The following is a 15,699-nucleotide window of genomic DNA, read 5'->3' on the forward strand; positions in this document are numbered from 1 at the left end:
AGACTTGTTGCTGTCAGGGGGACTCCTCGCCTTGCTTCTGTGTGCTGGCCCGGTGGGAGGCCTTTGCTCTGGTAGGAGCTTGTTTGCAGATGTGGAAGTGACACTGAGTCAGGGACCTGGTCTCTTCTTTGCTGGAAGGCTGGGTTGTTCAAGGAGGGGTGCCCCTCACTGTGGCCTGGGACCCCTGGCCCAGGTGCCTGGTGCTCTCTGGAGGTTCTCAGTCTGTGGGTCCACGGGAGTCAGGCACCCCTCACTCCCCCCTGCGCCTGGGACCCATACCCTGGCCGAGTCCCCAGAATTAGTAGCCTTTCCAGCCAAGCTCTGTTCCTGTTGCTTCCCGAACCACCTGGGGGTTCCTTCCTTCTACGGCTCTGCCTGCGTCTCCCACGGGGACACCTATTCTCTTCACCCCAGGGTCCATCCTCCCCCTCCCTCAGGGCTGGTGTCAGCCTCTCCCGTGAAGCTGTTGGCCTCTGCTGTAGGCGCCCCCCACACCCCCGCAGGTCCCCAGAGCAGCTCCGCTCTCTTAACCCAGCTTCAACAGCCAGGAAGACCTTCAGCTTTACTTTCTGTAGTTCTTTAGGGGCGCATTGTGCTTTTTTCCATTTAGCAAATAGGAAATTACACCATGATATTAAATATGCCTTTTTTTTTTTTAAATATGCCTTTTTTAAAAACTGTACCAGCGCCCCCTACCTTGACACTTGTCGTCCATAGCATTGATTTAACATCTGAAGCAGCCATGACTCAGACCGCTGATTTTTCCTTTGTACATCTGTCTGGATTTCATTTTTCTTTTTTGTTGTTGAAGTATGGTTGATTTACCGTGTTGTGTTTCAGGTATACAGCACAGTGATGCAGTTATATATATACACATATATATGTTCTTTTCCAACTTCTTTTCTCTTTTTTTTTTTTTTTTTTTTTTTGCGGTACGCGGGCCTCTCACTGTTGTGGCCTCTCCCGTTGCGGAGCACAGGCTCTGGACGCGCAGGCTCAGCAGCCATGGCTCATGGGCCTAGCCGCTCCGCAGCACGTGGGATCTTCCCGGACTGGGGCACGAACCCATGTCCCCTGCATTGGCAGGCGGACTCTCAACCACTGCGCCACCAGGGAAGCCCTCTCTTATATGTTTTTATAAAATACTGAGTATAGTTCCCTGTGTTATACAATAGGTCCTTGTTGGTTATCTGTTTTACACATAGTATGTCTGGATTTCTTAAAGAGGACCATGGCCTCACACTGATTAGGAACCACTGGCTCCTGAGGGCTTCTCAGTGTGTGAGGATTACCCAGGGAGACTGTAAACAGTCGAATATCAAAGAAGGAAAGAAACAGAGACTTGGTTAATTCTTCCCCAGCTCAGATGTGTACCCTGCATTGTGAGACGAGGGCGTGCTGTGTATAATGTGTCCTGCTCCCTGTCTCTGCTCAGGGACCAGCAAGTCTCCTGCTGGGGCCGGACCGTGTACCCTGCTGGTGCCCGTGGGGCTGTCGGGCAGTGGTCGCTTGTGCCCGATGCCACGCTTTGGCCTAGAGTGTTGCCAACACGCCAAGTTCTCCCTCTGGGCTTTGAGGAGTGCAGCCCTCTCTCTCTCCCTCGCCACTCACCCTGCCCAGGAAGCCCGCTCCCCACCAGGAGGGGGACGTGTGAGTGTCTGGTTCTCCTTCCCCGGTGTCTCTCTCGGCCTGTCAGCATCGTCCCATCTGCCTGAAGCAGCCGACCAACTGCTCTCGCAGAACTGATGCAGACCTTTGTGGGGCGTGTTTTGTCAGTCCCTGTGGTTCTTGGCTTTGGTTTTCCCAACTCCGTTCTGGAGCTGGACCCCTCTTTCTCCCACCATCCATCGGACGTTCCAACTCTGAATCGATGTGGCCTCCTTGCCATTCCTCCCCCCGTTCTTCATCTTCAGTTACAGGCTGCAGTCACGCTGGAGGGTTTGTTAGGCCTTCAGATGAACCCGTCTCTCTTTTTTTTTCCTATAAATTTATTTGTTTAATTTATTTAGTTTTGGCTGCATTAGGTCTTTGTTGCTGCACGTGGGCTTTCTCTTGGTTGTGGTCCGCGGGCTTCTCATTGTGGTGGCTTCTCTTGTCGCAGAGCACAGGCTCTAGGCGCGCGGGCTTCAGTAGTTGTGGCTCACACGGGCTCTAGAGCACAGGCACAGTAGTTGTGGCGCACGGGCTTAGTTGCTCCACGGCATGTGGGATCTTCCCAGACTAGGGTTCGAACCCGTGCCCCCTGCATTGGCAGGCGGACTTTTAACCACTGTGCCACCAGGGGAACCCCCGTCTCTTCTCTGAATGACTTGAGTCGGTCTTCAGCTTGTTCTCTGTGGAGGCGTGATTGGCATTTCGGGCTGATCAGTTCATGTCTGCGGGACTGTCTTGTGCATCTCAGGACTTTCAGCGTCCCGGCCCCCAAGAGTGTCAGTGGTTCTCAGCAGCTGTGGCTCTGGAGGGTGTTGGGAAGCTGGGTGGAGCTGTGTCACAGGCCTGGCATCTAGTGGGCAGGGCTCAGTGCTGCCCTGTTGAGAAACTCCCAGGGGCTGCCTGGCATTCCCTGAAGATGACAGGACTGGATGGCCGGCTTGTTTGTCTTGGTTTCTCTTACTTCTGCCTTATACCCACTTCTTGTTGTTTAGAACTATGCAAAGGCACCTGCCTCGTCATCTTTGCTGAGCGTCACTTGACAGCGAGGTGACTTGAGCTTACCCGGTAACCGTGCTCCGGGTTTCCCAAGCCTCCCAGCTCTGCTGTCACAGCATCACCATCTTCTCCTGCGGGTGGTGGGGGGCAGGGCGGGGGGCAGGGTTGCTGTCCTCCTCGCACCGAGCAGCTCCCGTCTTTGTTCCCGTGTCTCTTGATATCAGAGCATGATAGTTGCCCGCCCTGCACCCCTGCCAACACGCCACTCCTCCGTTTCTTGAGCAAGGTTCAGTTTCTCACTGCCAAGTTACGGTGGACAGTCCTACCTGCCACGTTTTTGTAATTTCCTTTGAAATGTACCTCCTTGTGTTTATTACCCATACCTCGTGTTGTTAGTGTGTGGATTTCTGAAGCTGTAAAGTATATTTATAGATTATTTTAAAATTTATTTTGTCCTATGAATATTGAATCTATTCTCTGTTGTTTCTTCTTTCTTACTCTTTTTTTTTAAATTTTTTGGCCTTGCTGTGCGGCATTCGGGATGCAGGATTTTCTTGAGCAGGGATTGAACCCGTGCCCCCTGCAGTGGTAGCATGGAGTCTTAACCACTGGACCACCAGGGAAGTCCCTGTTTGACTGTCTAATTTCACAATTCTATCTGGAATTTTTTCCCATCTGTATTTGGTTTAAACATTTTTTAGCTTGGTAGGACTCAGCGCTACGGGACATGGTCTCTTCTGTTTCTAGACAAGAATCTTACTCTAGTGCCTTGAGCCGAGGGCCGGAAGGTCCCAGCACATAGAGAGCCCTGTTTACCCCAGGGCCTCGCCCCTCTCCAATCTCCTGCTTCCCATCTGATCAGTCACCGGATCACTAAGCAGATATTGTATTTGTGTGTGACGGTGGGCTCTTGGGCTTCCTGACCCCTGCCGTGCGCCTCCTCTTTTGGAGCTTACGTTCTGTTTGGGGAGTGGACCAGAGTGGGAGTGTGGGTGTGAGATTTGTTTCTTCCCCTTCCTGAATGTGCCCAGGCTTCATAATCCCCAGGGGAGCCTTTCCGATGAGCCCTGGGCATTAGTAGGAGGACCAGCTGACAGCTGGCAGGTCGGGTGGTCTCTCAGGTTCCATGCTTCCCCTCCTGCGGGCTCAGGAAGAGGGGCCAGGCCACCCCTTCCCCCACTGCTGGGGCCATGGCCACTAGCATCTTCCTCGTGGAAGCTGAGCATTGCTTAGAAATGGAACTCATCCTCTCACTGTGCAGCTTGCTAAAAATCCCCATTTCTCTCCACCCCACACCTGCTAGACCAGAGTTTCTGGGCCTGGGGCCCAGGCCGACGAGTGTGGTGGGCAGCTAGGGCTGGCAAGCAGCAGTCTTCCCTGTGGGAAGAGACTCAGCCTGGCCCCTGCCACCAAGCAGCAGCGTGTCCCACCTGTCTCCTCTGTGCAGTCACTTGACGTGCTGTCCTCCTTATCCTGCCCCGTGCCAGGCACACCTGTAACATCGGCTCAGCCCCCTTTCTCGGGACTCTTCTCCTTCCTTATCTCGTATCCCCCAGGGTGCCTTGTACACTGGCCGTTTGATGGGAATGTGGCACGCAGAGGATAGGGCGGCTGGTTCAGAGCCTCCGTGCCATCCTGCGCCACGGCACCAAACATGAAGGGGCTTCCTGGTTCTAGAGGGCTGCGGGGGCCAGACCAGCGAGGAGGAAGCCTGGGCTGTGGGACGCCATCCTGTGGGCCCTGCGGAGGAGGCAGGGCTGGGCTGGGTGGTGCTGTGGGGTTGGAGAGAGAGGCATCCAGGAGATGTGGAGGACGCTGTTGTGTCGTGGACGTGAGCCGGGTTGGGGTGTGGTGGGGGAGCGCCTCACTCTAGGCTCTGAGGATGGAGGAGCATGGGGGACCCAGGTGGGCGGGTGGCTGTGCAGTGGGTGGCTTGGGCCATAACACCTGTTGGACGGTCACTCGAGTTGTTGGGGAAGCGGTGGGAAATGTCAGGCTAGTGCAGGGTTGAAAAACAAGTGACAGACAATTCTAGGCTAGAGACGGGAAGGGCCCTGATGTCGCCTGGCCGGCCGTGCTTTCTGGATGAAGTGGCGTTTGTATGATAACAACCCCTCATATATTTGCAAGGCGTTTTCTTGCACATAGCATGGTTCCCCCTCCTTGTCTACATCTTTGGGTCTCAATGCCCTTTTGCAGCAGAGGAAACCGAGGCTTAGTGAAGGTTTCCAACCTCCCCCACCCCCCCTCCAGCCCCAGACTGGGTCGTCGGGCCCCAGCCATGTGCCCTGTGGAGGGATAGCCCTTCTGAAACTGCACTCCGGCGTTGGGTGGAAAACTGTGGGTTTGTTTGCTTCTCTTCCCCAGTTCCATTCACCTTTACACGGAGGCAGCGCTTCATAGATCTGGGTTGGAAGGAGTCAGGTCTTCAGCACCTGGCCTGTGCCCCTGCTGCGTGGGGACAGCCCATAGGGGAGGGGATCGTCCACTGGGGCTGTGGGTTCACCGAGGTGGGTGCTTGTCTTGGTCTGGGGTACGGGTCAAGGGGGCCACTGCGGCTCCAGGCCTCTTAACCAGGCCAGGGCATCCAGCCATGCTCTGAGATGGCCTTGGTGGCGGTGTCGGCACTTGGTTTAATTTGAGGGAGTCAGGAGGGATCTAACGTGTGGTGCTTTCCCCTATTTGACACCCCTTTATGCTTTGTCAATCAACAGGAGCTTGAAGAAATCCGCAAATGTGGGATGAAAAACTTCCGTAACATCCAGGTTGATGAAGCTAATTTATTGACTTGGCAAGGGCTTATTGTTCCTGTGAGTATTGAACACCTCCACTTCTTACCAGATTATTCTTTACGCTGATGTGTGTGCTGCGGGCTTCTCCCTCTGCTCCCAAGGCGGCTCTGACTCTAGGCAGCCAGCAGGTGCCCGAGGCGGCTGTCGCGGAGGCTCACAGGGCAGGGCCGTGAAGGGGAGCCCATCTGGGCTCTGGTCTCCTGACATTCTGAGGTCCGAGCCTTCCAGACCTGTGAGGGTCGGCCCGGAAAGGACGTGCGTCTGTGCTCCTGCTCTTCCTTGGCTTCTCTCTGCCTGGCCGCGTTTGTCCAGACGGGCTGCTTTCTCCGACCTCTCTTGGGAGATAGCGGGTGTTTTCATCCATGTCTTCTCTTTGCTCTCCTGCCTGGGTTTGCGTCTGTGTTTCTAACCCTCTGGACACCTGTGTTCCAGGTTTTATTCTTGGGACCCTCCAGTCTGTGCCTCCCATTGGTCTCAAGTCCCTTTGCCTAGTGGCCCCCCAGTGTTTCTCTGGGGCATCTGCCCCCACGCCCCACTCCCTGTCGCCCAGACTTCCTTTGGGTGCTCGGGCCCTCTCCTCACCGCGGCTTCCTGTGGCCTCCCCGCCCTCTGGATTCCGCATCTACTCTTTCTGCAGCCCTTCATCTCCCCGTCCAGAGGCTTGTCCCATGCTGACTCCAGCTGTGACCCCGGTTTCCCTGCTCTCCCAGAACTGCTTCTGGCAGCACCTGGCCCATGTCCTCAGCCCCGGCTCGGCAGGTCCAGCCCTGGCCCTGAGGTCCTCACTCCTGTCCTGCCACTTCCTCTCAACTCTTAGCCATGGCTCTTGTCCAGCCTCTTGCCTTTCTCTTGCTCTGTTTTGTCTCTTGGGGACCTTGCTTCTTCCAGTGTCAGGTCATTGGGTTCTTGCTGGACGTGGAGGGGTGCGTCTTGGCCTCTGTTCCTGCCCATCTTGGCCTCTGCTCCTGCCCGCTTGCCGGAGGCAGCCTTACTTGGACGTCATGTGCCTTCCATGTCCCCGGCTTGCGACAGAGACCCTCTGTGCCAGTGACCCCCGTTCCTTCCTGTTCTTCCCACCCCCCGCCGCCTCCTTTCATCCCCCCTGCCCTGTGCCTCACCCCTCCCCCCGCACCCCCCCCACCCCGCCGCCCAGTGTAAAATCTCTCCTTACGAAGAGATGGGTCACTTTGCCAGAGCCGAGCAGAGAGCACGCTGACCAGAGATGCTTCCTTCTTGACACTGGTTGTAGGTCATGCTTTTTTAACAGTCCCTGGAACTTGAACAGCAAATATTGGATTTGTAGTTTATTTTTATAATCATTTGGATAACTAAGGAAAGATATGCTTTATAGTGTTTCAGTGCACACCAAAAATTATAAACCTGGCAGCGTCCAGCCTGGTTTTGCCCCCAGCCCTTGCCCACTGTGGGGACCTATTAGATGTTGAGTGGAAGGATGGCCAAGACCATCTGACCCCTGGCACTTTCCTAATTGAGATTTTGTTTCCTACTGATAAAATAGGTGAATAGTTAAGATGTGGATCTTTTGAAAAATGATAAGAATGACCGGGACAGTTTTAAGCGGTCAGGCTGGGCAGCCTACCGTGGGAGCTCAGTAGCCGGCTCCAAGGGTAGGTGGCTGTCTGGCAGGCGTCTCCCTGGTGTCGCATCGGCAGAGCCTGTGGAACGGGCGACTTCTCATTGAGCCCCGGGTGGAGATGGCTGGTAGAGTCCCAGTGGCCTGGGCCAAGGCTCCAGGCAGTGTCTGGAGCATTTGGGGAAGCTGTGCCTGGAGACAGGGCTGTGGCCAGGGCTCCTCTCGCCCTGCTCACGCTGCCTCTTCCTACTTCTCTGGCCCCTGGGTTGGCGTGAGGAGAGTTTCAAGGAAGCAGTTGGCAACTGCTCTGTCCAAGGTCCCCACTAGTACCCCACACCTGGGCCTCGGGTCTTCCTGCTCTGTAGGGGCTGGGTCAGCAAGGGGTCTTCTCCCCAAACTCACCTGGGATCCATCCAGCTGGAGTGAAAAGCAGGGCCAGGCTGATAAAGATGTGGCCCCCCGGGAAGTGGGCCTTTACAGCAGGGTACTTGCTGGTCCTGGGGAAGCCACCTGGCAAATCCACCCTGGTTGCAGTTCAGAGAGAGGGCAGGCCCAGACCTCAGGGGGCGGTGGCGGGGTACTTCATCGTTACCATGGCAGTTCAGGTTGATTCCCTTTAAACACTTGGTTTTTTTGTGTTTTTTTTGCGGTACGCGGGCCTGTCACTGTTGTGGCCTCTCCTGTTGCGGAGCGCAGGCTCTGGACGTGCAGGCTCAGCGGCCATGGCTCACGGGCCTAGCCGCTCTGCGGCATGTGGGATCTTCCGAGACCGGGGCACGAACCCGTGTCCCCTGCATCGGCAGGCGGACTCTCAACCACTGCGCCACCAGGGAAGCCCTAAACACTTGTTTTTATATAAGATTTTTCCATTTAAAATTCAGATGTAAGGTCTAAGGAAGAAAAGAATCCCATAATCCCATTAGGAAGAAATTCAGTTTAGTGAGTTTTTGGCACATGCCCTTCAGGAACAGGGGCCTAGTGGTGAACCTTCTTGAGGCTTCTCTCCCAGTGGGCGTGTCCACCCCTAACCGGGTGCTCACACCCCCTTTAATGGGTCAGTTGCTGATGTCATAATTTTATCATTATTTGGTCATTGCCTTGAAACTCTTCATGAACATAAGTTTTAGTAACTATCCTATAGCCCATGTTTTATAAGTTATAGGTGTACAATATAGTCATTTTTATTTTAGATTCTGATCTTAAGATACAGTATTCTGTATTATATATTCCATTAGGATCAGGGTTGTACTATATTTAAGGAAAAACCATCTTTAGGGCTATATATGTTGTCAAATTACTTTCCAGAAAGGTTGTGCTAGTTTATACTCCTACAGGTACTGTCTGCACAAGTGCCCACACGTGTCCTTGGCTGTTGTGGAGGTTGCTGAGCATTTTTAAAGGGGGTTCTGAGTGTCACGTGCTTCAGCACCCAGGCTGTGGGGTCCCACTGCCCAAGGGGAGAGCCCCAGCCCTGCCCCTGACGGGAGGGGTGGTGATCTTGGGCCAGCTACACAGTTAGTCCCAGCGTCCTCACCTCTAAAAGGAGCGCTTCCCTTCTGGCTGTTGTAAAAGTTCAGTAAGTGCACATGTTAAATGCTTAGTCTCACTCGGGGGCTCTCTGGAACGCTGTTTGCCCTAACAGAGGGTCCATGAAACAACACGCAGGAAGAAATTCTTGTCAGTTTGATAGGTGCAAAAGTTCTCAGCTTGATTTGTGTCTTTGTCCCATTTGGGCTGTTGTATAACAAAATACTAGATAGCTGAGCTTATAAGCAACAGAAATTTATTTCTCACAGTCCTGGGAGCTGTAGGTCTGAGATCAGTGCTAGTTGGGTGAGGACCTTCTTCTCACGAGTTACAGGCTGTTGCTCGCATGGCAGAAGGGGCACCAGTCCCATTCGTGAGGGCTCTGCCCTGGTGGTCTAATCCCCTCCCAGAGGCCCCACCTCCCCACACCATCACCTTGGGGGGGGGTAGGTTTTTGTTTTTGTTTTTGTTTTTCTGGCTGTGTTGGGTCTTCGTTGCTGCACGCAGGCTTTCTCTGTTTGTGGTGAGTGGGGGCTACTCTTTGTTGTGGTGCGTGGGCTTCTCGTTGTGGTGCCTTCTCTTGTTGTGGAGCACGGGCCCTAGGTGTGCTGGCTTCAGTATTTGTGGCTCACGGGCTTAGCTGCTTTGTGGCATGTGGGATCTTCCCTGACCAGGGCTTGAACCCGTGTCCCCTGCATTGGCAGGCGGACTCTTAGCCACTGTGCCACCAGGGAAGTCCAGGGCGGTAGGTTTTGACATAGGAATTTGGAGGGACACAAACATTCGGACCATAGTAATTTGTATTTAAAATTTTGTTTTTGCAGTTGAAGGTTTTTTTACTTATTTATTGACTGTTTATGTCTCTACAGTCTATTATCTAATAAGATTTTAGTATGTTTGTCAAATTGCAGGAATTCTGTGTATTAATCCTTTGTGTCTGGGACAAATAATTTTCAGCTTAGTGTTTTCTTTTAAATTTTGTTTATTCAAAATTCCTAATTTTAAAGTTTCTCTTTTAAAAAATTTAAAAATTTTGCTTCATCACTTATTTTATTGTGGTAGAATATATGTGACATAAAATTTGCCATTACAGAACTTTTTAAGTGTACAATTCAGTGACATTAATTACAGTCAAAATGTTTTGCAGCCATCATCACTGTATTTCCAAAACTTATCACTCAAACAGAAATTCTGTAGCCATGAAGTAATAACACTCTGCTCTCCTACCCCCCAACCCCTAGTACTCCCTAATCTACTCTCTATGTCAATGAATTTGCTTATTGTAGATATTTCACATAAATGAATCATATAAAGTTTGTCCTGGGCTTCCCTGGTGGCGCAGTGGTTGAGAGTCCGCCTGCCAATGCAGGGGACATGGGTTCGTGCCCTGGTCCGGGAAGATCCCACGTGCCGCGGAGCGGCTAGGCCCATGAGCCATGGCCGCTGAGCCTGTGCGTCTGGAGCCGCAACGGGGTGGCCACAACAGTGAGAGGCCCGCGTACCACAAAAAAAAAAAAAAAATTGTCCTTTTTTATCTGGCTTATTTCACTCAGCATAATTTATTTCAAGGTTCATGTACATCATACCATGTATCAGAACATCGTTTTTATGGATAAATAATTTTCTTTTATACGTCTACACCACCTTTTTTTTTTTTTTTTTTGGCCTCGCCTTGCAGCATGCAGGATCTTAGTTTCCTGTTCAGGGATCGAACCCATGCACCCTGCAGTGGGAGTGTGAAGTCTTAACCCCTGGACCACCAGGGATGTCCCAGTGTACACCACCTTTTGTTTATCCATCTGTTGATGGGCGCTAGGGTTATTTGCACCTTTGGCTGTTGTGGGTGATGCTGCTGTGAGCGTTGGTATGCAGGTATCTGCCTGAGTCCCATCTTCAGTTTTTCGGGGTAATATGTAGAAGTGGAATTGGCTGAATCACATGGTAACTCTGTGTTTAACTCTTTGAGGAACTGCCAGACTGATTTCCGCAGTGGCTGCACCATCTTACATTCCCACCAGCAGTGCACAAGGATTCCAGTTTTTCCACATCCTCACCAACTATTTTCCTTTTTTTCTTTTTAAAGTTATAACCATTCTAGTAGATGTGAATTGGAATCTCAATGGTGGTTTCGATTTGCATTTTCCTCATGATTAAGGATGTTGAGCATTGTTTCACGTTTTTATTGGCCATTTGTATATCTTTGGGGGAATGTCTAAAGTTCTTTACCCCCCCTCCTTTTAAAAACATTTTATTTATGTATTTATTTTTGGCTGCATTGGGTCTTCATTGCTGCTCGCGGGCTTTCTCTAGTTATGGAGAGTGGGGGCTACTCTTCATTGCAGTGCGTGAGCTTCTCATTGTGGTGGCTTCTCTTTGTTGTGGAGCATAGGCTCTAGGCGCGTGGGCTTCAGTGGTTGTGGCACACAGCCTCAGTAGTTGTGGCTCGCAGGCTCCAGAGCACAGGCTCAGTAGTTGTGGCGCATGGGCTTAGTTGCTCTGCGGCATGTGGGATCTTCCTGGAGGGCTCGAACCCGTGTACCCTGCATTAAAGACTTTTTTTTTTAAGAGCAGTGTTAGGTTTGCAGCAAAACTAAGAGGAAGGACAGATATTTCAGGTATACCCCTTCCCCCCTCCCCCACATAGTCTCCCCCATTATCAACATCCCCCACCAGAGCCGGGCATTTGTTATAACTGATGAACCTATGTTGGCACACCATAATCACCTAACGTTGGCACACCATAATCACCTAAAGGGCACAGTTTACATCGGAGTCACTCTTGGTGTTGTACATCCTGTGAGTTTGAACAATGTATAATGACATGTATCCACCATTAGAGTATCATATAGAGTAGTTTCACTGCCTCAGATCCTATGTGCTCTGTCTGTTCAATCCTTCCCCACTCCTGGCAAGTACTGATTTTTTTTTTTAACTGTCTTCATAGTTTGGACGTTCAAGACTGTCGTATGGTTGGAATCATACAGCAGCTTTTCAGATTGGCTTCTTTCGTTTAGTAATGTGCAATTAAGATTTCGTTGTGTTTTGATAGCTCATTTCTTTTTAGCACCAAATAATATTCTGTTGTCTCAATGTACACAGTTTGTTTATCCATTCACCTCCTGAAGGACATTTTGATTGCTTCCAGATTTTGGCAGTTCTGAATAAAGCTGCTATACACATTCTGAGTTGGGTTTTTTGTCTCTTTGTCTTTGAGTTAAAGGAGTTCGTTATATATTCTACATATTAAACCCTTACTAGATATATAATTTGCAGATATTTTCTCCTACTTGGTTGTCTTTTTACTCTCTTGACTGTGTCCTTTGATGCACAAAGTTTTTAATATTCATGAAGTCCATTTTACCTATTTTTTCTATTGTTGCCTGTGCTTTCAGTGTCATATTTGAGAAACCATTGCCAAATCCAAGGTCATGCAGGTTTTGCCCTATGTTTTCTTCTGAGAATTTTTAGTGTTAACTCTTGAACTTAGCTCTTTGTTCCATTTTGAGTTTTTTTAAATGGTATAGGGTAAGGGTCCAACTTCATCCTGTTGCATGTAGATGTACAATTTTCCCAGGACCATTTGTCGAAAAGACTGCTTTTTCCCATTGAGTGATTCTGGCATCCTTGTCAAAAATTAATAGAGCTAGAAAACTAATAAGGACCTACAGTGTAGCACAGGGAACTCTACTCAGTACTCTGTAATGGCCTGTATGGGGAAAGAATCTAAAAAAGAGTGGATATACATATAACTGATTCACTTTGCTGTACAGCAGAAACTAACACAACATTGTAAGTCAACTATATGCCAATAAAAATAAAAAAAATAATAGAACATATATGTGAGGGTTTAATTCTGGACTCTCAATTCTGTCCCTTTTTATATTATTTATTTGGTTGCACTGGGTCTTAGTTGAGGCAGGTGGGCTTCTTAGTTGCAGCTCGCAGGCTCCTTAGTTGCGGCACAAGGGCTCCTTTAGTTGAGGCAGGTGGGCTCCTTAGTTGCGGCTCCAGGGCTCCTTAGTTGTGGCTCACGGGCTCTTTAGTTGCGGCATGCGTGTGGTATCTAGTTCCCTGACCAGGGGTCAAACCCGGGTCCCCTGCATTGGGAACATGGAGTCTTATCCACTGCGCCACCAGGGATGTCCCTCAGTTCTGTTCTGTTGGTCTGAATGTCTGTCCTTATGCCAGTACCACACTGTTTTGATTACTGTAGCTTTGTAGTAAGTGTTTGAAATCAGGAAATGTGAGTTCTCCAACTGTGATCTTTTTCAAGATTGTTTTGACTATTCAGGGCCCCTGTGTAACTGGGCAGGACCCTATGGGGCCTTCCCGGAGCAGACCCCTCCCCCATATCCTCTCCTTTAGCTCCTCCCTGAAGTACGTAGATAAAAGTATCTGATGCACATTTCTTGAGTTGTTTTACAGTTGCTAAAACCACCACCAAATGGAAGAAATTAACTACTTGATGACCATGAGTAGGTAGCTCCCAGACCTACTGGTGCCTAAGGATTGATAATGTTAACCCCTGTGACACTACCCTGTTACCTCACCATCAACCAATCAGAATTGTGCACAAGCTGATTACATACCCTGGGACTTCCCTCCCTCACCTGACCTTTAAAAATGCTTTCCTGAAACCCATTGGGGAGTTCGGGTATTTTGAGCACTAGCTGCCCTGGACTCCTTGCTTGGCACCCTGCACTTTCCTTCACCACAACTCAGTGTCAGTAGATTGGTTTTACTGAGTATGGGCAAACAGACCTAAGTTTGGTTCAGTAACACCTTGAGATCCCATATGAATCTTAGGATGGGTTTTTCCATTTGAAAAAAAAAATTATTGAGGTTTTGAAAGAGATTATATTGAATCTTTAGATCACTTTGGGTAGTATTGTCATCTTTACAAAAGCAAGACTTGCAGTCCAGGAACCCAAGATGTCTTTCCATTTATTTAGGTTTTCTTTAACTTCTTTCAGCAGTGTTTTGTAATTTTTGGTGTACAACTTTTACACCTCTGTATTTTTCAGCTCAGGATGAAAAAACAAAACCGAAACAAAATCATAGCCTGGGTCACTTGAAACAACAGAATTCAATTTTCTCACAGTTCTGGAGGCCAGAAGTCCCAGATCAAGGTCTGGCAGTAATCAATGATCAAAAACCTCCCCACAAAGTAAAGTTCTGAATTGGATGACTTTTCTTGGTGAATTCTACCAAACATTTAAAAAATTCGGTTGGTTTCTGATGAGGACTCTTCCATAGCCTTCTTGTTGTGTCCTCATGTGGCCTTTTCTCAGTGCACGGGGAGAGAGAGCAAGGGTGCTCTCTTTTTTTATTTTGGCCGCACCACGCAGCCTGCAAGATCTTAGTCCCCCGACCAGGGATTGAACCTGTCCCCTCAGCAGTGAAAGCATGGAGTCTTAACCACTGGACCACCAGGGGAGTCCTGGGAGCTCTCTTCTTTTTAGGATACTAATGCTGTCAGATCAGGACTCTACCCTGTGACATCATTTAACCTTAATTACTTCCTTACTCTCTAGCCACACTGGGGTTAGGGCTTCAATATAAGAATTCGGAGGGGACACAGACATTCAGTCTGTAACAGCCACCTCGGTTAAATTTATTCCTAGATATTTTACTCTTTTCAGTGTTACTGTAAGTGGAATTGTTTCCTTAATTTCCTTTTCGGATTCATTGTTGTTCACTGTTAGTGTACAGAAATGTAACTGATATTGGCATGTTGATTTTGTATCCAGGAACGTTGCTAAATTCATTTTTTCTAACAGTTTGTGTATGAATAATCTTTAGTTTTCTATGTATGAGATCAGTTCATCTCTGAATAGAGGTAGTTTTGTTTCTCCCTTTCCAATTTGGATGCCTTTTATTTCTTTTTCTTGCCTGATTGCCCTGGCTAGAACTACCAAATATTGTATTGACTATAAGTGGCAAAAGTAGGCATCCTTGGGACTTCCCTGGTGGTCCAGTGGTAAAGAATCTGCCTTCCAATGCAGGGGACGCAGGTTCCATCGCTGGTCGGGGAGCTAAGATCCCACATGCTGCGGGGCAGCTAAGCCTGCGTGCCACAACTACTGAGCACATGCACCTCGACTAGAGAGCCTGCGTGCTACAAACTAAAGAGCCCACGCGCTGCAACAAAAGATCCCGCGAGCCAGAACTAAGACCTGATGCAGCCAAAAAAAAAAAAAGTGGGCATCCTTGGGAATTCCCTGGTGGCAGTCCAGTGATTAGGACTCGGGGCTTTCACTACCGGGGTCCAAGTTTGATCCTTTGTTGGGGAGCTAAGATCCCGCAAGCTGTGTAGTGCAGCCAAAAAATAAAAAATGTTGGCATCCTTGTCTTGTTACTAATTTTAGGAGAAAAGCTTTCAGACTTTCACCATTCAGTGTGACGTTGGCTGTAGGTTTTTCATGTTGGCTGTAGGCTTTTTTCATGTTGAAATTTCTTTCTATTCCTAGTTTATTGAGTGTTTCATCACAAAAGTGTATTAGGTTTTGTCAGATACTTTTCTGCATCAATTGAGATGATCTTTTTTCCTCCTTCATTCTATTCTTTTCTATTCTGCACACACATGGTGTGTTGATTGATTGATTTTTGTATGTTGAACTATCCTTGCATACCTGGGATAAATCCTACTTGGTCATGGTGTATGATCCTTTTAATATGCTGCTGAATTTCAGTTTGTTAGTATTTTGTTGAGGATTTTTGCATCAAAATTCATATACTTTTCTAATAGTGTCTTTGACTCTGATATCAGGGTTATGCTAGACTTGTAGAATGAGTTAGAAAGTGTTCCCACCTCTTCAGTTTTCTGGAAGAGTTCAAGAATGATTGGTGTTAATTTTTTTAATGTTTGGTAGCATTCACCAAGAAAAGCCATCCAGTTCAGAACTTTACTTTGTTGAGAGGATTTTGATTACTGGATTACTGATTCAGTTTCTTTACTACTACTTATAGGTCTATTTAGATTTTTTCTCAATTCAGTTTTGGTAGGTTGTGTGTTTCTGTGAATTTGTCCATTTCATCTAGGTTATCCAATTTTTTGGTGTACAACTGTTCATAGTATTCTCTTGTAATCCCTTTCTATTTCTATAATAAATGTAATGTTCCCACTTTCATTTCTGA

At 48.9% G+C, this 15,699-nt stretch overlaps 1 protein-coding gene across 1 annotated transcript in view; it reads left to right on the forward strand.

Moving 5' to 3' along the window:
- UBE2L3 (ubiquitin conjugating enzyme E2 L3) overlaps positions 1–15,699 on the forward strand; it is a 43,682-nt gene that overhangs the window by 8,469 nt on the left and 19,514 nt on the right. The window contains exon 2 of the mRNA XM_082853241.1: positions 5,364–5,459. Coding sequence (XP_082709367.1) covers positions 5,364–5,459 — 96 coding nt within the window. The remainder of the gene's footprint in view (positions 1–5,363; positions 5,460–15,699) is intronic.

The sequence above is a fragment of the Leucopleurus acutus genome (assembly GCF_964270905.1).
Source record: "Leucopleurus acutus genome assembly, chromosome: 13".
Lineage (NCBI taxonomy): Eukaryota > Metazoa > Chordata > Mammalia > Artiodactyla > Delphinidae > Leucopleurus > Leucopleurus acutus.